At 35.2% G+C, this 25,429-nt stretch overlaps 5 protein-coding genes and 1 non-coding gene across 14 annotated transcripts; 3 read left to right on the forward strand and 3 right to left on the reverse strand.

The window, feature by feature from the left end:
• The first annotated feature begins 574 nt into the window (after positions 1-574).
• On the forward strand, positions 575-5,387 carry LOC111290364 (bZIP transcription factor 16-like). 3 transcript variants are annotated; one of them, XM_022881645.2, is made up of 13 exons: positions 575-940; positions 1,404-1,500; positions 1,607-1,663; positions 1,757-1,831; positions 2,009-2,098; positions 2,192-2,251; positions 2,350-2,519; positions 3,142-3,196; positions 3,912-3,954; positions 4,051-4,331; positions 4,598-4,675; positions 4,777-4,902; positions 5,039-5,387. In XM_022881645.2, exons 2-13 carry the CDS (start codon positions 1,429-1,431, stop codon positions 5,141-5,143), a joined length of 1,212 nt encoding a protein of 403 aa, XP_022737380.1. In that variant the 5' UTR covers positions 575-940; positions 1,404-1,428; the 3' UTR covers positions 5,144-5,387. The 3 variants fall into 3 exon arrangements, with proteins under 3 accessions (XP_022737380.1, XP_089623577.1, XP_022737381.1); XM_089767451.1 differs by having other exon boundaries at positions 630-940; positions 4,777-4,948; XM_022881646.2 differs by lacking the exon at positions 2,192-2,251 and having other exon boundaries at positions 630-940.
• A 563-nt stretch (positions 5,388-5,950) lies between these two features.
• LOC111290365 (40S ribosomal protein) lies at positions 5,951-7,110 on the reverse strand. 3 transcript variants are annotated; one of them, XM_022881648.2, is made up of 3 exons: positions 6,972-7,110; positions 6,365-6,616; positions 5,951-6,229 (listed from the first exon to the last, which is right to left on the reverse strand). In XM_022881648.2, exons 2-3 carry the CDS (start codon positions 6,510-6,512, stop codon positions 6,087-6,089), a joined length of 291 nt encoding a protein of 96 aa, XP_022737383.1. In that variant the 5' UTR covers positions 6,513-6,616; positions 6,972-7,110; the 3' UTR covers positions 5,951-6,086. The 3 variants fall into 3 exon arrangements, with proteins under 3 accessions (XP_022737383.1, XP_022737382.1, XP_089623579.1); XM_022881647.2 differs by having other exon boundaries at positions 6,966-7,096; XM_089767453.1 differs by lacking the exon at positions 6,972-7,110 and having other exon boundaries at positions 6,365-6,657.
• Positions 7,111-7,502: 392 nt separating this feature from the next.
• LOC111291394 (beta-casein (DUF760)) lies at positions 7,503-10,611 on the forward strand. Of its 2 annotated transcripts, none has more exons than XM_022883091.2 (3): positions 7,503-7,810; positions 8,907-9,181; positions 9,470-10,611. In XM_022883091.2, the coding sequence occupies exons 1-3, from the start codon at positions 7,697-7,699 to the stop codon at positions 10,284-10,286; spliced, it is 1,206 nt and encodes a 401-aa protein (XP_022738826.1). In that variant the 5' UTR covers positions 7,503-7,696; the 3' UTR covers positions 10,287-10,611. The 2 variants fall into 2 exon arrangements, with proteins under 2 accessions (XP_022738826.1, XP_022738827.1); XM_022883092.2 differs by having other exon boundaries at positions 7,671-7,810; positions 8,881-9,181; positions 9,470-10,510.
• A 2,198-nt stretch (positions 10,612-12,809) lies between these two features.
• XTH30 (xyloglucan endotransglucosylase/hydrolase 30) lies at positions 12,810-15,139 on the forward strand. The gene is made up of 4 exons (XM_022882699.2): positions 12,810-13,176; positions 13,291-13,391; positions 13,604-13,812; positions 14,384-15,139. The coding sequence occupies exons 1-4, from the start codon at positions 12,963-12,965 to the stop codon at positions 14,919-14,921; spliced, it is 1,062 nt and encodes a 353-aa protein (XP_022738434.1). The 5' UTR covers positions 12,810-12,962; the 3' UTR covers positions 14,922-15,139.
• A 1,443-nt stretch (positions 15,140-16,582) lies between these two features.
• TRNAQ-UUG (transfer RNA glutamine (anticodon UUG)) lies at positions 16,583-16,654 on the reverse strand. Its single transcript has one exon. It is a non-coding gene; the product is annotated as a tRNA-Gln (tRNA).
• Positions 16,655-17,824: 1,170 nt separating this feature from the next.
• LOC111289228 (cellulose synthase-like protein D3) lies at positions 17,825-22,861 on the reverse strand. Of its 4 annotated transcripts, none has more exons than XM_022880090.2 (4): positions 22,451-22,861; positions 21,315-22,096; positions 20,138-20,945; positions 17,825-19,860 (listed from the first exon to the last, which is right to left on the reverse strand). In XM_022880090.2, the coding sequence occupies exons 2-4, from the start codon at positions 22,079-22,081 to the stop codon at positions 18,109-18,111; spliced, it is 3,327 nt and encodes a 1,108-aa protein (XP_022735825.2). In that variant the 5' UTR covers positions 22,082-22,096; positions 22,451-22,861; the 3' UTR covers positions 17,825-18,108. The 4 variants fall into 4 exon arrangements, with proteins under 4 accessions (XP_022735825.2, XP_022735823.2, XP_022735824.2 ...); XM_022880088.2 differs by having other exon boundaries at positions 21,315-22,131; XM_022880089.2 differs by having other exon boundaries at positions 22,446-22,861.
• Between the last annotated feature and the right edge of the window lie 2,568 nt (positions 22,862-25,429).

The raw sequence follows: 25,429 nt of genomic DNA on the forward strand, positions 1-25,429 counted from the left end.
TATTATTTTAAATATAAATATAATATTTTTATTAAATTTTTATCTTAAATTAAAAATATTAAATAATAATTTATTAATATAATATATAAATATAAAATTCAATAAATAATAAAAATATAAATTTTATATATACCTGGATCAAGTTTGGACGATAAAACTTAAAACTTGACTCTAATTAAAAAAAAATCCACCTAATATCTAAATTTTAAAAAAATTCTATTCTAAATTAGCAGTCTTGAAAAAAAAAAGGGACACCTGGATTTCAGACAAGCTTACAATGAAATTAATGAGAAAAGATTTATTTATTCACACTAAGTAATCATTATTATAGGAAAACGAAGAAAGAAAAATATAAATGAGATTTAATAAATTTAAGTTTTAAGACTCAATATTTGTAGTATTTTATTTTTAAATTAAGATTTCGTTTGTATAAAAAATAACGCACAATAGTTTTTTTTTTGCAATTACATAATTTAAATAAATGACGTTTGTATGATGCAATTTAACATGTGGACTTAAAAAAATATATAATTCCCGATTTCCCGTATATTGAAAACGGTAACTGATTGAAGGAGAAAAAGGAGATTTCGCAAGGTCATGAAAAATAGAAAGGAGAAATCGACTACCGTACGACGAGTCATAGAATCTACTCCGTGAATTTTCCTCCCTCTCCCATCCCCAAAATACAATTAACAAACCCTAATATCAAACAACTGATCTTTCCCCCGGAGAAACCTGGGCGAATGAGAATTTATTGTCTCCCAATCGTGCCTTAATCTTTCCCCGAAATTGACATCTATGCCCTTCTTCCCTACCCATCAAAATAAAAAAAATAAAAAAAAAACTCTTCACTCAATTTCAAGCTCTGAAGCTCCTTAAATTTTGCTTCTATTCAGTGGATCAGACTTGGGTTTCATTTAAATTTGTGTTTTTTTGAGCGGTAATTCAGTTTTATTAATTTTTTTACTTTGTTTGTTTCTTGACTTTGTAAATTAGTCACAAGCTTCATTTGCATGCCTTAAAATTTATTTAAGTACTTTGTTTTTAATTAGTTCTTTCTCTGGATTCATGTTACTTCTTTCTCTTTAGTGTTATTTGTTTGGTTACTGAGAAAATATAGTAAAAAGAGGAGAGGATATTGGAACTTTAATGGTTTTAATTATTTTTTAGCTTTTAAATTGTTTGTGATGTGAATGGGAATTTTTTTTTTTATTGAGGCTAATGCAACAAGTGTATGTATTTTAAGGGATTTTTTTAAATGTTAAAGTTATTGTTTATTTTGTGTTGATATTCCTTTTTTTTTTTCTAAAAATAGTATAGACTTAGATAAATTGGACCGTTTTGAAGGAAGAAAGTGGGAGAAAAGTGCATATTGTTGATGGAAGTATTTATTGTATTTGTAGGATGGTTTGAGGGGCTTTCAGAGTAATGGGCAGCAGTGAGATGGATAAAACTGCAAAAAAAAAGGAGCCAAAGACACCACCATCTACTAGTGTGCAGGTATACTTTTATTATTGTTTGAAAATTTTGAAGTTTATGTTGTTTTTAAAGTTGTTCTTGTAAGGATTTTTGTCCTGTTCTTTTTAATTCTTTTTTTGTTGCTCAGGAGCCATCCTCGACCACTAATTCGGGTGCAGTAAATGCAGATTGGTCAGGATTTCAGGTTTGTTAGATGAATATCTTTAGTTTCTATGCTTTTTATTCAGTTTTCATGTGGAATTTGAATTATTATATGTGGATTTTTGTTTGCTAACAGACATATTCTCCCATTCCTTCACATGGGTTCTTGGCATCAAGTCCTCAAGCTCCCCCATATATGTGGGGGGTTCAGGTATTTATGATTTTGCATTGGTATTGTAGGATGGTGGCATGGTGCATTATTATGATTGTTGAAATTCTGATTTGATTTGTTAGAGCTTTAAAATTTGGTGGCATGATTAACTATTAAGGTTTAATGATTTCATTTGCTGGTCGGTAAAGCTTTAACATAATTCTTTCCTTGTTGCAGCATATGATGCCTCCCTATGGTACCCCACCACATCCTTACGTTGCAATGTATCCTCATGGTGGGATATATGCGCATCCATCCATTCCTCCAGTATGTTCCTTTCACCATTCTTAGTTTTGTTGCTATAGCCACACTAGTTCAAGATTTGGAGCCATCTTTATGACATGGTTTAATCTTGGACAGGGATCTTATCCTTTTAGTCCTTTTGCTATGCCTTCCCCAAATATCATTGTTGAGGCTTCTGTGAGCACTTTATGTTACTCTGTCTTATTATTTATTTTTTCAAAGACATGTTTTTATGTCCAAGCTTTCAAGAGACTGACTCTTGAGATTTTATCTAGGGAAATACTCCTGGAAGCATGGAAGTGGATGGTAAGCCTTCTGATGTCAAGGAAAAATTGCCAATTAAAAGATCAAAAGGGAGTTTAGGCAGTTTGAACATGATTACTGGAAAGAACGATAATCTTGGTAAAGCATCAGGAGCTTCTGCTAATGGAGTTTATTCTAAAAGGTATGGCAGAAAAGACATGATCTTTCCAGTTATTACATAGTTTTTGGTTGCAAGTCTATGCTATTGTTAGTTACAAGGACTATTTCTCAGGTCAATTGCAATTGGAGGGGGGAAAGGGGGCTACTCTTGACATACATATCTAGTCTTATTGAGAAATTTTAATAGAATTGAGTAATATAGAAAAGAGCCTATTAAACAAAGCAGTTACAATTGGGTTTCATTGAGAAGTCAATAGGACCTTTATTGAAGAAGCTCTCTCCTTTACCTCCATCCTTGAATAAACCTCCCGTGCTTCTCTCCTTATTTAAGTTGTACAAAGTTTTACAAAGCTTTGAAAAGTGTTTGTAAAAGTCTTTTTTTTTTCCTGAACTTCTATAATACGACTTATTTAATTGTTCAGTTTGTTTTGTGGCTTGAAAAGCTCCTAAATTAAGATGATTGAGTAGACATTTATTTTCCTTCCTTGCTTTGAGTCTTTTGGTTGCTACTCAGAAGTCATATCTGGACTTTTAGATGGCATCAACTCATCTAAGCATACACTATTTGCTAATTGCTTGTGTTTGCTATCAAAATGATCTTTCTAGGTAATTTAGCTGACCGTGGAATAATTGTGTATTTGTAGTGCTGAGAGTGGAAGTGAAGGTACAAGTGATGGCAGTGATGCAATCTCCCAGAACGTGAGTGCAATGCCTCTTGCCTTTTCATTTTATTAGTTTATTATTTTGAATTTGCTTCATTATTTCATCTATCTTGGAGAGTGTGAACACCCTGCCAAAATGGCAGATTCCAAGGCAGGACTTACAATTTCATGAATTAATAATGCCCATAGCTATTATTTCACCCTACACTCTGGATATGAATAGTTGGGGTTTTGAAGGGGCTGCAAACATTGATGTTTTAATTCACCAGACTTGGCTTGAATCAATCTTTGCTTTTATTAAATAGCATGCAGTTTAACTGTGTTCACTGCCTAGACAAGGCAATCATCTTCGACAAGTTGTTTTTGATGAACTGTATAAAAAATTTTTATATTGTATGCGAACTTACTCTGCAACTGAGCATTTTCCACGGACTGATGAAGAAAAAATACTTTCTCAGATATTTAAATGGTGTGGCGCTGGGACCAGGGTTTCTAAAACCCTAAGATAAGGGATTTCCTTGGTTGCATCTTCCTTTTTCCATAAATTATATTGAATAAATGCTAAAGCTATATTCGAAATAATCTCCATTACAACTTCCCATCAGTTGCCGCTCTCTTGGAAGTCTTCTGATGATGAGAAAACTTTTGATGCTTCATTTTTTATCCAAAGTCATGCATTAACATGTATTGCCCCTTTATTATTTCCAGGTCAAGGTTATACTATAAAATCTTATTATCTTCCTTATTTGTAGGATTCACAATTGAAGTCTGCAGGAAGACAAGATTATGGAGAAGGTTAGACAGTGATAATGTCATAACATAATCTTTTGGCCTTATTTTATTGCCATTTGCTATGTGTTCTGAGGAATGTCTACAATGTCTCTGTTACAGTTGAAGCATCACAGAATGGAAGCTCAGCAAATGGTCCTCAGAATGGAGTTCCAAATACAATGGTAAATACAGCAATTCCTATTGTACCTATATCAACTGCTGGGGCTGCCACAGCTGTTCCTGGTCCCACAACAAACTTGCATATTGGGATGGACTACTGGGGGAGTCCAGCTTCATCTACCATTCCTGCAATCCGTGGAAAGGTTCCTTCAACTCCAGTTGCTGGAGGGATAGTAACTCCTGCATCTCGGGACAGTGTTCAGTCACAGCTATGGTTACAGGTTCTCTCTCTTTCTCTCTCTAAACAATATGGTTAAATTCAAGATCTCCTTGGAGTCAATATCTTTATGTTTGCTGTGGTTGTATACCCTTATTAGGTGAAATGTTAAATTTCAAACTAAACTTACTGGATTTTTAATCAAGGTTTTTCTCCTCCAATCAACTGTCACATACATTCCTTGCTGCTGTTGTAAAATGTGTTTTTTGTTGCCCTTTTTTTTTATTATTTTGTATGTAACTGGCACTATTTCTGGTTTTATGGGTTTAGGATGAAAGGGAGCTTAAAAGACAGAGAAGGAAGCAATCAAACAGAGAGTCTGCTCGCAGATCCAGGTTGCGTAAACAGGTAATGAAGTATCCTTCAGAAATTGCAGGTCTTGTTAAGGTTATCTTCCATTTTAAAAGCCACATATGACTTATTTGTATAAATGCTTGCTGTTGAATCAGGTGGAATGCGATGAACTGGCTCAGCATGCTGAAGCTTTAAAAGAAGAGAATGTCAATCTTAGATCAGAAATGAGCCGTATCAAGAGCGAGTATGAGCAGCTTCTTGCAGAGAATACCTCTCTCAAGGTCATGTTCTGCCCTTGGTTTGTTTTGCAAAATATTAAACTTGATAGTATGTTTCCATTCTTTGAACTGCCTCTTCCCGTCATCCACTTACCTGTTTGAATAAAATTGCTTCCTAATGTTAGTTACAATATTGCAGGAGAGGCTAGGAGAAATTCCTGGGCACGAGGATCTGAAGTCTGGTAGGAATGACCAGCATACAAATAATGATGAACAAACAGAGCTTGTGCAGGGTAGTCACTAGGATTTATACACCCTGTTTCATGCCTCTTTCCAGGGGCATAACCTAACCAAATTAGCTACAGAAAGTTTTTATTCTTCATAGCATGTTTAAATTTTATCAAAGCTGACCTTGATAGTTTTTAGGTTCCCATATCCCTTATAATCCATCGCCTGGCTTGTCTCAAAGCCGTAGGATGGTATGTAGACTGATATTATGTGATACCTTTCTCTTTGTTGAAAGAAGGATAGTATGCACAGTTTTAACTTTTCGAGCTTGTTTATGTTAAAATATGATTGATGAATGTGTGATTGAGAGAAGTAATGAACGCTGATTCATTTTAATAGTTAGGTACTGGAAGTTATTTGGTTTACCACATTTATTTATTCCCCCCAATTGCATTGGATTTGTTGTGCTCGTATCCTTTCTTTTATGGTGTATGTTTCTTACCATGAGCAATGCCGTTTTTGCGTCAGATTCAAGTGATCAACCAACACAACACGATCAATATCAATGTCTGTTACAAAATTGAGGTTGTAACCAACATGCCAAATCTTTAAAGTAGAAACATCAAACGTATGTCCAAGAGCCATTAGGTTATACTAAATAAGTTAATAAGTTTCACAGGGATTCCTCTGCATAACTGAATCTAGCTATGATATGCATGGATTGGCGCTTCCCCTCTGCAAATCAACGTAAATTTAAAGAGATCAGGATCTTAGTTTGAATCCCCTCCATTTCAACTGATATATTTTCCTCTGTTCAGTAGATATATCTTATTACAGCAAATGGCACAAAAAACAGAAAAAAGCACCCTCTACGATGCTTGTGCACCATGTCTTACTGGAAAATTGATAAACAATCGGCACGGCAAAGATCACAGAGACAAAACAAAGGACACTGTCACCACACTGGTCAATTAATGAAACCAGCCATGAAATTTGACAAGGCGTGAGGAACCCTAGAGCTACTTTCCCTTGTCGTAAGCAGCTATATTTTGGGGTTCACATTCAGGACTGAATAGGCGAACCAACAAAGCAGATGTTGAGCTTACAGAAACAGCTCCACAGGCTGCCCAACGTAGACTTCTAGGAACTGTAATCCTGGGGCCTGCATTAACATAGAACCATTAATTTTGTAGTCGACATAAAACCCACAGTATGAAATGTTAGAATCTTTTACCTCATATTAGATTGAGGGAAAGAACAAAATCTTTTTATAAGCTAGTAAAAGAGAACAACAGACCATAATGTAATCTACAGAGAACCCAAAATCCCAAAGCTCCTCCAACAGTGAAAATTCCAGCTGTCTGTCTCATTAATCTGGAACAAGGCTTTGCATCCGATCTCATCAATTCACCATCTGACCAGCCTAGGAGACGCCTCAACGCCATCTATCAACCCTTCTTCAATGTGATCTAATGCTATTTGGCCACAAAATCCTCCTCTTTGCTTATTCTGTCCTAACTTCAATTTTTTAGAAGTCCTTAGAATGCACCTGAGGAATGATTACAATTTAGAGCACTAAGATTGATAGTAACTTATTCAATTTAACAGCAATTGAAATTCAAGAACAACAAAAGAATCAATTGAAACATTAAAGCAAACAAAACCAAGCACATCATAATAAATTAAGACACTTCTTCAGATGAAATTTAAGCAAAACCCAGATTGATAAACATGAAAAGTAGTAGATTGATAAACATGGAAATTAGTAAAGTTGGCGAGTAACAAGCAATAATCTTTGAACTAAAATGAGAACTGGACAACTTCATTTATCAACTTAAAACAAACTAAAAAAAGAAAAGAGAAATTAATTGACTTTGAAAAATAAGAAAAGATCTGACTTTAACTTTAGCGTTTTCCGAATACGTAGACAGCAGCGGCGGCCGTGCAACGACTGTGACCAACGGAGTGAGACAGACCAGGGCTTTACACTTTTAAAATGAATCAGCGTTCATTGCTTCTCTCAAATAAGGCAGCAGCGTTCCGATTTTAGTTCTGGGCTTTCTTTTATTAAAGCCCATTCCAATCACATTTATAAAATGAATTCGATTTTTTTTTTTACAAAAATTTATAAAATTCAATGTGTAACTACTCAAATTAGAATTCAGTTTTTTTATAATTCATGAAAAAAAAGGAAAAAAAATTATACATACTTTTACATTCAGTTCTTTTATAGGAGAAAGCAAATTACATTTAAAACTAAAATTACTGTTTAATATTTTAATATACTATTTATAGTCAAAACGTAACTATTTCCATTGACACCTTAATGAAAGTAATATTTTTTATTAATTGTAAAAAATTATAAATTTCATTGAATATATAGTTTTTTGAAAAAAAAAATAGATATGAATTTTTTATTTTAGAAATTTTAATTCATAGAATATTCATAGAAAGACAAATCAGAAACAAAAAAAAGGAGAGAGAAGTCCTGAAAGAAACTAGCTTTAACAACCACCACATGCCATCTTACAGTATTCACCATTATCAGGAATCTCCTTAACCCTGCTTTCCTCTTCAACTTGAGAACTCTGGTTTTTGGTTATCAAAAGAAAAAATTAACAAGTGAGAAATGCAGATATCAGGAGTAACAAGTGAGGGGTTGGTAGCAATCCCTTCAGCTGGAACCCCCAGTTTCAGACACTTCCATTCCAGCCACTTCTTCCTTTCTTCTTCTTTCTTCAAAGTATGTCCCTTTTCTTTTTCTTTTCCTTTTCCTTTTTTTTATTCATATTTATATGTGTGTTGCCCTTGCATCAAATTCTGTCTTTACTTATTTCTTTTATTTTAGAATTCAGGGCAAAATTTTAAATTTTGGGTTTTTCTTTGGAGCACAGAAGTCTCTTTTAAAAAAAAAACCATTTTTTTTTGTTTTGGGTTGTGTCCGATTTCAGGGCAAAACTCCAACTTGGTATTGAAAGTTTATTTGTAATTGTCTGCTTTTGTTTGTCCCTTGGAATAATTATTCTTTGTGACATAGAGAACATAAAAGTTGGTACTAATTACATAGTGGATACTAAGTTGCTGATTAGTTTCATGGTTTCTCCTTGTCTTCTTCTTTCTTGATACTAGTGTTAGTTTAATAGTTGCAAATTCCAGCTTGTTTGCTAGTTATTAGAAACCTGTTGGAATTTTCTCTTGCCATTGGATGCAGTCCACTAGCAACTGCTTAATCTTTGTTCCTAATTGCTACTATGATAACTTCATCCAGTCGGATACTTTAATGAAAAATTAAAATATGAAATGCTAGAACATCACTTTGGTCTGTGACTCTGCGAAACTTAAAGAAATAGATATGGAAAACTTAGTAGCAGTTTGCTTTTGTTAATTATTCAAGAACAGCTAGGTTAAGTAGTTTAAATAATCCTTGAGTGGAGACGGCCTCTGGATCTTCATACTTTTGACTTGATGCCCTGGTTGCCCGAGATATCTTTTATTGTCTGGCAGTCTGAAATGGCTAACCATTATTCTGTTAGTGTATAATTTCAGTTTTGAAAATTAAATCATGGTGAATTCTGATTGGAAATATTGAGTATTTATAAGCAATGTCATTAAGACTATCATCTCTTGTTAATGTAGATTTCAATTTGAGTAAAAGTCCATGGTTGAGCATACATCACATGTTTCAAAATACTCACTCCTACAGCATGCATGTTTTAGAAAAAGCTGTACGTTATGTAGTCATGCCTGGAGGCTTTGAGCTCTGGGCCTATAAATAGAATCTTCCGTCTCTGATACTTTCTGTTGTCTACTTAGCTCTCACAGAATCATTTCTTTTCTAGAGATATCCTTCAATTTGCATTCCAAAGCTAGGAATGGCACCAGATAAGTGCCGAGCAAGATGCGTAACTATGAGAGCATCAGCGGAGTCAGATGATAATTTGTCACCAATTGCTCCTGTACCATTTGAATCTCCAGTTGGCCAGCTTTTGTCACAAATATTGAGAACTCATCCACATTTACTGCCTGCGGCCATTGATCAACAGCTGGAGAACCTTCAGAGCGATAAAGATGACCAGAAAGAAGAAACTCCACCATCTCAAGATCTCCTTTACAAGTAAGTCTTGTCTCTTTCCTTGTTAGTTCCTTTTATTGTGAAGTTGTTTCAGTTGAGAAATACTATCACATATTTAACTGTTAGATGTGTGAACACATGCATGTGAGTTTGTAAATTAACAGGATAATAGCATTTAGCAGAGAATCAGTGATGTTTATGCTAAGTTATTTCTTAATTATAGGTGTTTGATTTACATTATTTCAAGTTTCAACTAGTGCTTACTATATTGTTTGTTTGCTATTAGTCTATTACAAAATTACCGATAGAACTGAACCTATTGAATTTTAGGAGAATAGCTGAAGTTAAAGAAAAGGAGAGACGAAGAACATTGGAGGAAATAATATACTGCTTGATTGTACAGAAATTCGTTGACAATGAGATTTCAATGATTCCTAAGATAATGGCAACTTCAGACCCTACTGGACGAGTGGACTTTTGGCCAAACCAGGAAGAGAAACTGGAATCTGTTCATTCTCCTGAAGCATTTGAGATGATACAAAACCACTTATCCCTTGTACTCGGAGACCGAGTGGTTGGTCCCCTCAGTACCATTGTTCAAATTAGCAAGATCAAACTTGGAAAGCTCTATGCTGCTTCTATAATGTATGGATATTTCCTTAGAAGAGTTGATCAACGGTTTCAACTTGAGAGAACAATGAAAACCCTTCCTGGGGATTTCAATAAAGACCAAGAAAGATATAAGGATCCAAATCCAGAGAAGCAGCTCTGGGATCCAGCTTCATTGATTGGGAACCCACCCTATGATGATGATGATGGTGATGGAGGAGGATACATGGACGTTGAAGGAAAGTCATATAGACTGAGATCCTATGTTATGTATTTGGATTCTGAGACACTTCAGAGATATGCAACCATAAGATCCAAAGAAGCTATTTCTTTGATTGAAAAGCAGACACAAGCACTATTTGGGAGGCCTGACATTCGGATCCTTGACGATGGTTCAATTGATACATCAAATGATGAAGTAGTTTCCATCACTTTCACTGGGTTGACAATGCTAGTCTTGGAAGCAGTTGCATTTGGTTCGTTTCTATGGGATGCCGAGAGCTATGTTGAATCAAAGTATCATTTTCTTAAGAGCTAACCAGCATCTTTGCAATTGCTATCAGATGATCCGATGCTCATTGCAGCTATGTAAATTGTGATGAATGATGAAAAGTTCTTCTACTCCATGCTGGTTTTGATGGAATATTACATTGTAAGTTTGTAAAAGTTAGGAAAAAGTAGACAATACCTAAAAAAAAACCTCACATTGTTAGAACAACATAGTATTTTGACTTTATTTGCAGAGCTGTCTTGATTCAGAAAGTTCAAAGTCTTGTATTTTGTGCTTTTGCCACTCAAATTGATGGTCCAAAGTGGGGAAACTCATGAAGTATAAACTTGAAGATGGAGGTTCAGCACTTTCTTATACTACTGTCGGTATCTCGTTAACATTCAATCCATGTAAAATTTCTTTCTAATTGCATTATAATTTGTCAATTAAAAATCAGATAATATGGTTTAGGCCAAAGTCTCATAGGTCTCAATCCCTTTCCCTAGACCGCTATGAACAACTTTGAATACACTCACATGGTTGGGAGGTTCCCATAATGAATTGACCATTGGTTCGAGGGTAACATTTTAGTGTTGATAACTTAATAATGCGTATGTATTTTTCATGTGAATGAACGAGAAAGATTCCAAAAAGTGCCTTTTTTCAACAGAAAAAAAAAATGATGGCATGCCATTGGAACAATTATACGCATATGAATATGTATGTTTGTGTTTCAATCTCGGACCAAAAGGATGTAATAAGAAGAGAATGATAGGAAAAACAAGCGGTCATAAAACGACAGCGTGACACGTAGAACGCCGCCATCAGTCTAGAACGCATTCTTTAAGCGGAGAAGATTTTTTACTTTCCCTACAATGCCCCGAATCCCACCGCAAAATTACAATAATTTATCTTTTTCTTAAATTCTTTTATTTAAAATTATCAAAATTTAAATTTTGACGAATAAAATTAAATTTTTAATATTTTATTAATTAATTATGCGAATATTGACATTTTTTTTCTAATATTTTATATACAGTTACATTCACCTAATATCAATTGTTTTACCAAAACCTCTTTAATTGATTTAATATTTTGATTGACTATTTATTAACAATTAAATCAAATCAACATCCATATTACATGCTTGCTTACAAAAAAAGACGTGACATTATTTTTATCCTTAGGCAGTCAGTAGGTTTATGGTTGGTCAACTTCTTGAAAATGGGCAAATTACTATGATCACTCTGGAAAGGTCTAACCTAAAGCTTACACTTATTAATTAATTAAGAATTATGAAGGTCCCTTTCGAGTATTTAATTATTGAGAGCCCCTAATCATAAAAAAAAAAAAAAATGAGGTCATTTCTTGACTTCTTTCTGCTAATGAAAACCACAGGTTTAATTATGTATGGTTGTTTGATCACGGATTGGACCTTAGCTAGGGAAATAATAATGAGGATATGAATTGAAAACAAACTTTGGCCCTCTCTTGTTTTCACTAGGTGATTCGTTGATAATAATTTCAATGATTAAAATTTAATTTTTAACATTTATATGTATATCATTTGACAAAATTATAAGTTTGTTTCAAATTTATATTCAATGAATATAACCATAATTCATTATAAAATTTATGTGCCAAAAAAAAAGTTTCCCTATTCTTGACATCATTTTTCTTTCTCACCCATGTTTTTGCTTGTTTGTTGCAGTTTTGTACAGTACAGCACAGTGCCAAAAATTCTCTGTAGTATAAACAACAATTTGTTTTATATATACGTTCTTAATTATTTTACTATATATAAATAAATAAAAAAAGTGGGTAGGACAGCAGTTATGTAATGTTAATTATTTCATTATGCGGGCATTATAATTAACAGATAAGATATTACATACATACCAAGTCCAGGTGTGTTGTTTAATGTAACTGCTGCTTTTGGTGTTTTGCATAATATATATATATGGTCATCTCCACATCATCTTAGTTGTCACTTTTCTCAGACTTCCATTAGAAGAAATTCCTTCCTCCTTAGCAACTCCACAACTCAAAAAAACAGCTCCTACTCACCTACTACCCTATTTTATCTATATGAGAAATTATCTTATTTTTTTAGAGAATTGTCTTTAATAAGATTACTGATTATACATGTTTTTAAAATATATTAAAAAATAAAAAATGAGATATGAAATAAATTCTTAATTTCACTTACAAAATTTAAAAAAAAAATTATGCGATCAATATATAAAAAACCAACTTTACTTGTTATTGTATTATTATATAGGATATATATATTTAATTTTATAGTAATTACTAACTCATCAAAAGTAAAAATAGCATCAAAATTAATCTGAAAAATCTTAATTAATTTTCTAAAACAATATAGAAAGACCCACAGATTTTTAAACAAGTAATGAAAGAATCCCTTTTGAGTAGTCACTTTGCAAAGTGTGATTTCCTATTATGAGAGACCAAGCTGAAGCTTAATATCTTTAATTGAATATATCCCAACTATACAAGGGTATTATAGTCAGCACGGTGAATATATATATATAGCAGCCAATGACCATTCTCATCCCAAGCCAAAGAAAACTCTCCTTTTCTCTAGGGGTGTGTATATATATACAGACGTACACGGAAAGCAAAGGGTTGATCAGAGACGGGGAACAAAAAGAAAACGAAAAGAAATAAAACAGGAGACCCATAAGAAAAACAAATACTGAAGAAATGATCATGGGTCGTTTACAATCAGAGAAGTTAGCACCCTTCTTCTCCCTCCTTTTCTTCTTCTTCTTCTCTTGGTTTTTCGGCTTCAGTACTGCTGCTTTCAACCTCTCCATCCTCTCCTTTGATGAAGGATACAGCCCTCTATTCGGTGATGGCAACCTTGTTCGCTCACCTGATGGCCATAGCGTCCGTCTCCTCCTTGACGTTTATACAGGTAACGAATGGTTAATAATGAAGAATATATATTTTAATTCATCATGCCATGCAAACTTTTTTGTAGTAGTAGTAGTTTTTGGTATTGATGAATTTGCTTTGGTGAAATTTTCAGGGTCTGGTTTTATTTCATCCAGTATGTATCAACATGGATTTTTCAGTGCCAAAATCAAGTTGCCATCAGATTATACTGCGGGAATAGTGGTTGCCTTCTATGTAAGTTTCTTATGATCATGATCATTAATCTCGAAATTTTGTTACCTTCCCTCTACCAAACCCTTTGAAAATATGCATCGTCTGAAAAGAATTTTTGATACAAAGAACGGAAAATTCAATGAATTAAATGTGAAAACAAATACAAAAATAGTGCCCATAATTACAATCATGGCGGCTGATGGTATTCTTCTTTTTTTCCATGGTCAATGCAGACATCAAACGGTGATGTATACCAGAAAACCCATGATGAATTAGACATTGAGTTTTTAGGAAATATTGAAGGTAAGCCATGGAGATTCCAGACAAATTTGTATGGCAATGGTAGCACAAACCGAGGCCGAGAGGAACGCTACAGACTTTGGTTTGATCCATCAAAAGAATTTCACAGATACAGCATTCTCTGGACAGCCAAGAACATCATGTGAGTTGTCTTAAAAACCTTAATTCTCTCTATGTTGTCCTATTCCTTTTTGGATGTAAAATTAGTCTAAAAACTTGTTGTGCCATGGTTACAATATTGTCCCTTACTTTTGTTGAATGTTTTTGACCTTACTAAAGGGAAAAGAAGAGAAAAGAGCAAAGAGGGGATAGAGGTTGGGATTGCTTGTGCGATGTTTGTAGAGCATGTGGATCGGAGCATTGCCTTAAAAAAAAAAGAGATGAAGATGATTTTAGGCTGCTGCTTTTTAGGCTAGGTTGCTGGAGGATACCCTATTTGGCAAATTTAGCCTTATATAAAACTAAATGGCCTAATTTTATTGGTTTTCTCTTATAATTCAAGGATGATTTAATAATGATCAATTGCATAATTAAGTAGAATTACTATAATATTTTTAATAGGAATATACCTTCTGGAAAGCAAATATTAGTTAGGCTACCAAACGAAGAAGCCTTTAGATTCTTAAAAGCTAATCCCCCCCAAAGATAAAAAGCCATAATTCTACCTAACGAATCCTATCCCAACTTCTCATTTTTGTGTTGAATTTGTTCAGTTTTTATGTTGATGAAGTTCCAATCAGAGAAGTGGTGCGCAATGATGAAATGGGTGGAGACTACCCATCAAAGCCAATGTCTTTGTATGCCACTATTTGGGATGCCTCTAGCTGGGCCACAAACGGAGGCAAAAATAAAGTTGATTATAGGTATGCCCCATTCATTTCCGAGTTTAAAGAGCTAGTCCTCGACGGTTGCGCTATGGATCCTATCCAGGAACTGCCCGACGCGGCTGCCTGCTCGGTGACAGATACCTGGCTCGAGAGCCATGACTATGCCGTCATAACACCAGCAAGGCGAGCTGCCATGCGTAAATTTAGGCAGCATTACATGTATTATTCTTACTGTTATGACACATTGCGTTATCCTGTAACACCTCCTGAATGTGTAATTGATCCAACCGAAAGGCAAAGGTTCCAAGACACCGGAAGATTGAAATTTGGTGGAAGCCATAGAAAGCAAGTGAGGATCACAAGAGCACGTCGGAAGAGAAGATCACGAGGTGCTTCCATCTCCAATGAACAGACCGATATGTGAAATAAATTTGAGTTTCTAAATTAAAATTGTCATGGTCTTCAATCTTGTTATTATTATAAGTTTACAATCACATTATGTGTATAGAAATATATAGAGTGCCAAATAATTGAGTTTTGGCAGGTTTTTCCTTTGACTTACCATTTAGTCCGAGGAATAATTTGGAACTTGTCTTCTAGTTGAACGATTCTTTTATTAACGACGGAACCAAATTTCATCAACATGGTTGATTTTTTTAGCCTTCTCTCTTAAAATTGGTGCTTGGAATTCAAGGCATGGCCAAAAAGTTTTAAACACCATCAAGGAAATGCACTTCTGTGACTTGTTCAATGGTTATGTTTCCTCTATCTAGACCAAACGAGAATACGATATTAGAATATCTCAATGTGAAAATGAATTCCCAGCATAAGAATCAGAACATCCTTGTGGCTTATGCTATAATTGCTAGTCATTTTGTGGCAATCCCATCACAAATCACAAAGGGGAAAAATGCTTAATTTTTTTCTGTGAGGTTTCTTCTATGGAAAGAATTGTGTTGGCAATTCGTTATTGTGAAAATGACGGTCGTGGGTGTGGAATATATGGACAGGGAAATGACAATCCAAAATTGGTGTTGCTAATTGTAATTATGGTAATTAAGAGCATAGACGGATTAGACGGATTTATATGTTGAGTAAGGTGTTAATGGATATGCTTAAATATTGAAAATAAAAAATTAAAAAAAAATTTTTCAAACATCTTTTTCGTTAATAAAATTGATAAATTCATTAACAGCAACTCAAAAAAATCTTGTATCAACCACCGAGTAAAAAAGATTAAAAAGAATCCATTGTCAAGCGGTGCAAAACTAATGAAAATCAGATTTATGCATATGGTTTTATCCAAATTCAAATTGGCAACATATTTTCATTTTCAGGGACGAGGGTTGTATACAAAATATTCTAATTTCCCTAATGCTAAATTCCTTTAAAAAAGCAACTAATACATTATACAAATATTTCATTTATGATATGTGGTTGAGAAGGAAAGCCATCGGATTGGATGAATAAAGAGCACCTTGCTTTATTTATTGGCTAATCATGGAGAAAATGACATTATTGAAGTCACAAATAATTGAATAAGTATTTAAAATTTGTCCAAAAGTTTGAGAATAACCCAGAAATCCTTAAATCCACATATGGAAATTCACACAACAATTTAAACTAGTATTTTTCTCATTTTGTTTTGATTGACATAGTCTTTCTATTTAAGTATGCAGATATTGGAATGCAATGACCAATTCCCCAACCAAAACTATAAAAAATAGCTGCCATAAAAAATGTTTGTTCAGTGATTGAAATGAACAATATTTGAACATATATATCAAGAGAAATTATTTCAGAATTAATTTCCCATTTTCTTGGTTGAGGGTGCCATTGTTGCATTTACAGCATATGATTGTTGAGCATAGAAAGTTGTGATCCAACTGTTTAAGGCCCCATCTTCATATATGTTCTTCCCCTTTCCAAACTCCCACCAATATTCGCTGTTTTTCTTTCTTAAAACATACGCCACTCTTAAACCTAACCCATTTTTAAAGATAAAATGTTGTAGGTGACAACTAAGCAACTAAATTAAATTGCACTTTGGTTGCAATCATCAAAAGATAAAGCACAAAAGGTAAAAGGTCCTACCGGGAGTCGAACCCAGGTCGCTGGATTCAAAGTCCAGAGTGCTAACCAGTACACCATAGAACCTATTTGCTAATCTTATCCATATTTAAATTAATAATTTCGTTAATACGTAATCATTTCTGCACGCCCACCTAGTAACTTGCGGAGTTTGATGTTTAAACCTAGCCATATACGAAGACTCTTCTGCGGATTAGTTGAAGTCAACTATACATCATCGTTCAGAACATGCAAAATCAAATGAATATGAAAGACTTGACTTGGAAAAGGTAAGACGGTACATTTTGCTGTTCAACTATTACCAGCCTCATGAAATTTCTAAAGGCTTTAGGCGTGTACTGTTACCATTTACCAATCCTTTGGACAAATTTTCAATGGCTTCCATCTTAAGAAAGCTATTTATGAAAGTGTGTAACTCTTGAAAATTAATCCCGAATAGAATAGATTCCTCAGAAATAGTACATTGATCATCTTTTACCCTTTCTGATGCTTCTTAAATGACCAGACAATGGAAGGTTCTTTCCAATAAAAGCTCTGCAATCTTAAAAGGCTTATCAGTTGCAAAGAAATGATTTTCAGAAAAAGTTGGCAGTGTGCCTAACTCAAATCGTTAGGTACTAGACCGACCATCTCAACCTGTAATGTTCTTTTCCCTCGTCTTTACCCCATGTCTTTCAATTTACAGACACATTTTCTGTGTCAGTCTAACTACAATTAGCAATAGTGAAGCCTGTCCAGCTAGGTTTGGTCCATTCAAGATTGTTTGGATTGGGAGCCAGCATATGAGAGATTTAAAAGGAGTCTATGTTGGAAAAAAAAAAGTTGAACTTTGTTTGCAAGGCATTAAATACATGCATGCAAAAATAATATGACTTATAAAAACCGACATATGTTTGACCAGAAGCAAATTGGAAATGGGGCGGCACGAGTCATGGCACGACTTACGAACCAATCCCACCTCCATAAGCAAGCCACAAAGGTGCATGACATGGAAGAATTAAAATGGCAGGGATGCAAAGAACTGGTCCCGGTTAGCGTCTTGGCAAAAACAAAAGGAACTTCACTGATCTATCCATTAACCTACAAAGCTTGTTAGCAGCTGGAAATGTCCATTCCAATTGGAAAGAGATTAATATCCAAAACCTTAAATCAGCTTTCTCTTCAAGAAGATACAATCTCTTTCGCTTATCTAAAGCTCTATGTAAAAGACATATATGGGTACTTTGCAGAAAATAATTCACCAACAAAGGATGTTTGTCTCAAAAATGAATGTATGTACACTGATTTGATTCAATTCAGTTGGCAGCGAGGCAAGGTGCCAAAGAATCCTAGCAATCAGTAAATAAAAAAAAAAAAAAGAAATCAACAACAAAAAGTGACAAGTATACATGGGAAGGGAATGATGTACATATAGGATGGAATTTAATTGAATCTAATCTCTAACATCACATTTCTAACTTTAAAAGAATGAGTATACTAGGTGTGCAAACCTTGCTCCGAGGACTCAAAAGTCCTGTAAATCATGGGAACTGGAATGACCCACCAATATCAGAATTTCCTGATGGGGGCTTGATAGCCACCCAGAGTAGAGAAATAGATATTGAGATAAGGCCTGCCCAAACAAAAACGACTGTAGGTGTTTTCCCTCGTCTTCCCATAAGACCCTTTGCAAAGGGGTAGAGATGAGCCAATACCCAGAAACTAAAGAAGACACCTCCAAGCAAATGACTCCATTCAGGTACAGTACTATATATGGTACGGCAAACTCCATAAGCTATGGCAATTAAGTTAACCATCATGATTGTGAGTGGGGGTATCATGAGAGATGTCCACTTGAAGATGTAGAGATCAGCAAAATCGTCGTCCACATCATCACCAGCTGATTTTGATGTCAGGGTGAATGATATTTCAATGCCGGCAAGCACCTTTAATAGCCCCTGGAGCACTGCAACAAGATGAGCACTTGTGCCTCCAATCAACCAAAACTGCTCATTTCTCCACCACTCTTCAAGTTCAATGCCAGACCACTTAATCTCTAGCACCGCAAGAGCACAAAGGGTCAGGGTGATGGCCAAGAGGTAAACAAGGAATGTTACGTTGAGAGTCTGAACTATGAATTGACCGGAAAAGAGGGAAAGTGCCGGAAGGAAGCAGTAAACAATGAGGAATATGGAAGTGAAAGGGTATATGCCAACATTAAGATAAGCAATCCTCTGTAGAAGCTTAAGTCTAGGGCTACCTAGTAGGGCATTGTTGCGTGAGAAGAATATCTCAACAGAGCCAGTGGCCCAGCGAAGAACCTGGTGAAGCCTATCAGTGAGATTTATTGGAGCAGTGCCACGGAAAGCATCTCTTTTGGTCACACAATAAACAGACCTCCACCCACGATTATGCATCCTATACCCTGTGACCACATCTTCTGTTACTGATCCATAAATCCACCCTACACTTTGACCCCATTCAGTCTTGTCTTCATACCAACATGAGATAACATCGATTGCCTCTGCAATTGTGGATGGATCAAGAGGCTCCCGAGGCATTGTGAGAACACCAGGTGGTCGTCCATATTTGACAGAAGGATGATCTGCAAGGGGCTGGCCCTGAATTGCTGCCACCCGGACAGACTCAACAAGTAAACTGGAGTTTCCAAACTTCTTAGGAATAAGAGCAATATTCATTTCATCATCTTCCCTCAACTGAATATCTTCAGGGTCAACATCAGGGGCAGAAGCAACAGTTGCAGGTTTCTTAAGACGTGGAAAGCAGCAGCTGCAGCAATCAGTGTCTTCTTGCAACTGAGGTGGCTCAAAGCCATAAAGGGCAGTGCGGCGAAAGAGGCATCCTGTTCCAACATATACTGGACCCTGAATTCCATCAAGAGCTCGCATGTTAACATCAAAGAAGACAGTGTTGTGATTGGCATAGCGATCAGATGGATCAATTCCTTCAAACCTCTGAGGAAACTGGACATAACAAATGTGGTCCCCATCGCGGTCCATCATAAAGCAAATTCCTTCTCTCAATGCTAGGGAATTGTAAATGTAGTGGTCACAATCAAGATTAAGAATGAAGGGACCATTGGACATGATCGCAGAGGCTCGAACAAGTGCATTCATGGCCCCTGCCTTCTTGTTGTGATCATAACCAGGTCGCTTTTCACGAGTGACATAAACCAGCATAGGAAGACGAATGTCAAGCTCACTGAGATCCATGGAATTTCCATCGCCTTCAGTACCTTTTTGAGGTTCATTACTGGGAGGATTCAACATCACCTGCAATCAATAGAGTTCAGGATCTTAGTTCACATAATCCCACCATCATTGCAAATGATTAACAAACTTTTTTAATAAAATGCTGGCTGCCATTGTAACACAGTCCCTAATGACTTCAAAGAAACATTCTAAGCATTTGGAACATAAAAACCTACTAAAATAATATTAATACGGCTAAAGGGAATTAACCATGAGAAGTTCAAACACATATAAGATAAATGCTCCATTAGTGATTCATGACACGCCAACTGAATAAAAGCTCTTCTTGAATGTTTACCTGTATGATACTGGCATGATCACCCCTAGAATGCTCTGGAGCAGGAACTGTCCAAGTGCCAGGCCAATGAGTGCTATCAGCCATCCAAGTAGCTTTTGGGATCTTCAGACTTTCCATTGGTACATCACTATTGTCCTCTCTCCAACGCTTCAAAACCTTGACCTCCTCTCTAGTATTAAAGGCATCAGAACGTCGGCGAATTGAATCAGAAAGGCCATTGATCCTAACCTTAAACTCATCATACTCACGTTTTACCCGCCTACGGTCTCTTACAAAATCTGGTCGCACCTTGTTCTTGTAAGGATCCCTCTTCAGATTGAAATAGGACTCTGGATTTCTAGGCTCAATTTCATGTTTCCGGCAAAAAGGGACCCAAAGTCTGGCAAAACTGGCGGCCTCTGCCATGGCCTCAAAGGTTAGCAGTGCACCTCCATCATCAGAAACATAACAAGCAAGCTTCTCAACTGGGTACTCAGCTGCCAGAATCGAAAGAATGGTATTTGCAGTGACAAGAGGTGGTTCTTTCTCAGGATCTGCAGTAGAAACAAAGACATCTATTCCCGGTAGATCAGATCTTCCTGAAGGATTATTCAGACTAGGTGTTTCAAACTTTTCATGTAAAGCATCAAGATCAACAGCACGATTAACAGGACAGAGCTTAGGAAGCTGGTCAAGCAGCCAAGAAAAGGCAAACCAGATCTCACAAATTACAGACATAAACCACAACCAGATTGCATCTTCATTTGGGTGTGTGATTCTCCATTCTAAAAATAATCCAAGAACCACTATTCGAATAAGGATTAGGAGCCTGTAAGGATAGGGACAGAAGAATGAAAAGAAAAGTGAGCAGTGAAATTATCATATTACGATTATTTAACAATGCTGTAAAACAATCCAAATTCCAATCTCCAAGCCATTTGACTAGTAAAAAACTGTTCTACAAGAATGGAAACAATTCTAGCTTAAAACTGACTCCTGCGGCAATCATAATCAAAGCTCAGAAGAGCTATGAAATCTTGTCATCATAGAATATAGAATCCAAATGGAATAGAATTCATGTCATAAAAATATCTATATAGATGATTCATTGTTCAAAATAAGTACTAATAGAAGATAGTAATGCTTATGAATGTAGCGGATCAGTAAAACAGAACGCTAACAAAACAAAGATTCATACCGATATGAACTAAGGATTGCAGCACGTATTTTTGATTTCTTTGTAAGAGGCTTCCATTGCTTCTCACGAAGTGTCTTTGGGTCACCACCAATCTCATCCTTGTTCCCATTCACACCATCCATCGGCCACACAGCATTTCCATACCCATAACTCTTATTGGTTTCATACAAATATTGAGTATAATCGAACTCACTACTCTGACTGCTCATCAGGAAATCTGTTGATTCCGCTACAGACAGCCTCCTGTCCGATCTAGACAACTGTGGTTGGCTAGCCAACGCCATCTCAGACTCATCTAACCCCCTATAATGCTCTTTGCATCCTGGACAAAATCCATCACCACTTCCCAATGCATCTCTATAACAATCCTTACAAATCCTGAAACCACATTCACATGGGAAAACATCTATTCCCTGCCTATTAGTCATCATCCTGGCACTGCATCCAGGTATTTCACAGAATGACCCTTCTCCTTCTGCAACCATCATCCGGGAATGGCCTGACCCGGAATCAATGATCTTAGAATGAGCACGAGTAACACGATTGTGACCACCCGTAAACATGGAATTCGAAACGGATTCTTCCTGAGTTCCTACTGCTTGCATAGCAATTTCCGTTGTCTGTGGCTGGTTATCAGGTGTAGGAGGAATATGAACTGTATACCTAGCAAAATCAGCGATGCCAATTTCATTCTCAAGATCACCTGCCGAGTTTGTTATATGATGAATTGTGGGTACTCCTCTAGTAACATGCGATTCACTTGCCATTATTTTGCCTTTCTCCTAATCATATAAAGAAGGAAACTTTTTCTCAGAACCTGAAATACAGAGTCGTAGCTTAAAAAACTGCATAACTCGAACAAAGTTCAAAATAAATCAAAACACAAACTTCTCAAATTTTATGTTTTGCTGATTGGAAAATATATAAGATTAGACAAATCTCAGAAAGTATTCGGTAGAAAGAGAGAAGAAAAAAATAGTTAGATCAAACAGTGACCAAAGGCTCTGTCTTTGAGAATTGAACTCTCTATTTGTCTCTCTGTCTCCAGTTAGTGCTTACATATAAGCATAGCATACAATATACATAAAAATAATAAAATAACAAGAGGGAAATAGAAATTCCAAACCAAACCTTACTGTTTGAACAAAGCAACCAAAGCAAAGGCCTTGAAACCCAGAAACGACCAAGTCTAAAACATCAATCTCAAGCCACCATCATCTTCTTTCTTCAAAAACCAAAAAATAAAAATAAAAATACTAGGGTCTTTTTTCTTTTACTTCAAAAAAAACAAAGAGAAATAAAAGAGACCAAGAATGCGCAATGGCTTATCTTATATGGAAAGTTTTTGGAGCTATAAAATAAGGTAAATTTCAATATTTTTTCGGTGGAAAAAAAGTGGAGTGAATTTACAGCTTTGATACTACATTCTTGTATGGAAAGTAGGTTTGCTGAGATATCCAGATATGGCAAGATATTGCGGAAGACACGGATTCTTTCTTTTTCTTTTTTTTTTCCCCTTGGTTGACAAGACTCGAGAATGAGAAGACAGAGGAAGGAAGCGAAAATTTGACTATATATGGAGGTTATTTTGGTTATTTAAACGGCCGGATTCAACTTGGGAACGCAGTCTACGCGGCTTTTGGGTTAAGTTCCGGTGCAAGTATGTAATGTTGCAGCCTATCAATCCTGTTGATTTTAAGCATTACGATTAAAAAAACAGTTAATATCTGTCTTCTGATGTTGTCCACTCGAAATATCGGTCCCACGGTCATACCTATTTTGTTCTTTTTCCTATGCTTTCCCATGGGTCGGCTGCAGATAATGCTTACCCCTCTAGTGGGACTCCACGTGCTGACTGCTGACGCGGAAAATATGTGCTGTGACGTGAACTGCGTTTCTAATGCAAAGAAAACAGGCGTTGTTTTATTTTATTTTATTTTTATTTTAATTACAGCAGTAGTTAATATAGCATGCATTAGAAGAATTTAGGAGTAGCAAACACTGTATTTTCTTTTTAATAATAATTAATGATTTAGTCTATTTTTGGCCATTTTTAATTGCGATTTTAATGATTAACCCACATTAGTTTCATTCTCATTTTTTAAATTGTTTTCAAAACAATTGGTTTTATTAAACACCATATCAAAAATCTTTTAATTGGAGAGTTGGAATTTCTCTAATAATATTGTCACTTTGAAAATTTTGTCCAAATATCAACCAAGAAAGCTGATGTCAACCTAAATTAATATGGTAAATCTGCCTAACAATAAACCGGCCAACTTGGTTATTAGACCTAAATAATTTCTTTATCCTATATCAATTATGCTGTTTGAGTTAGTCAGAGCAGGCATGGCATGCTACATATATGTGCGGTCACATACCAAATTCAACAAATTCGTCATGAATCATGGCACCAGAATTGTTCCCATTATTTCTCTGATTGCAAAAGTGTGTTATTAGGTTCTACTTTTGAAATAGATATGGAGTTTTATTTTATTTATTATGATACATGTAAAATTCAATTTTAATTTAAATGATTTATATAATATTGAAAAGATGATATTTAAATCTCAAACTTTGTGATCTTTTATTTTATTATTAAACTATGATTTTATTTGTAAAGAAAAAAATAATGTGTAGGACCATTTTGCTTGGTATCGTAGCCGGTGAATATAATATGCTGAAAGGATCGAGAAGAGTGAAGGATCGGCATACAGACATGTTGAAACACTACTTTTGTTAGAAAATTGAACAACTTCATTGTTGTCTAGTTGTCTTTCTATGTGTCTTTGACGTCGAAATAGATATAAACATGAGTGCAAAATCGATTTAAGGAACAAGAGCCAGATGTTTAACAAACGTAGAAAGTTCCCTTTAAGATGTTGCCTGCAACGCCGGACAAGATTAAATTTGCGGTTCAATTCCGGACGTGCCAACAATTAATACACAAAGCACATGCGAATTGTACCCAAAAAATCTTTTTAAGGTACACCATTAAAAAAATGGAAAAGAAAAAGGTCATTGCTAGTATTGGCATATGGTGAAGCTGTTCCTCCTTCGTTTCTATGACAGAAAAGATTGGGTGAAATTGGAATTTGGGTGATCTCTATATCTTCACATTAAATGAGAATACGCAACGTTTTCTCAATCATATGCCCATTTCGATACATTAAATAATAATTATTTTTTTGATGTTTAATTTATTTTTAAATTTTTTATTTTACTAAATATTTGATTGAATAAGACTTACATATTTAAATTTTTTTAAATTCGTAATATTTAAAATATAATTTTAATGATACATTAATTGATTTAAGAATAATTGATAAATAATAATTAGTCTTTAATTATTAGGCATTGGAATTGGACTAACCCTTTATCCGTTGGCGTAGCTTTGCCCTTGTTTGTGCAAGAAAAAAAAGGGTAATTTAAAGGTGAAAACGTGGGCAAAGGAATTGGGGGAAACGACAATCATTCAGGCTACTACGAGGAAGATGAAAACCATAAGATTCAGGCTATTGGGCGGCCCCGTGTGCACCGCGTGGGTCCATCAGCTTTTTCTTCGTTTTTGGTGTTGGCGTGAATGATGGAAACGAAACCCAACCTTTCTTTTACCAGCAGCCTTTCTTCCTTTCTGTCTCAACCTGAATTAACGGAAAGTCGCTTTGGGTAAAGGTGACAATTCAATTCCAAACTTATTATATAACTTCATCACAAGCTTTTTCCATTTTTTTTTAACCATTGTTTCGATTTGAATTTTTTTATCTTATTATATATTAATTTTAAAAAATATTATATAAATCAATTAAATTACATACTTAATTCAAATTGTAATGAATATTAAAATCAATTTAAATTGAGTTGAATTTCGTGCTTGCTTGATTGGATCATATTAGTAATTGACTTTTTTTTTTTTTTGCTAAACCCTTTGCTTACATCTATAGTCTATACTATTTTCTCTCATTCTTAAGACAGTAAATGACTATTAATTTCCCCGTTTTACTCCACTTTTGCTTCCTCCTAGTTGACTTTGCTCTCATCTTCCTTTGAAATAGCCCAAACATGTAAAAGCAAATTCTATTATGTATTATTGATTTTTTTTCTCTTTTGTTTTT

The sequence above is a fragment of the Durio zibethinus genome, chromosome 11 (assembly GCF_047325235.1).
Source record: "Durio zibethinus cultivar Kanyao isolate XHJ-2024 chromosome 11, ASM4732523v1, whole genome shotgun sequence".
Lineage (NCBI taxonomy): Eukaryota > Viridiplantae > Streptophyta > Magnoliopsida > Malvales > Malvaceae > Durio > Durio zibethinus.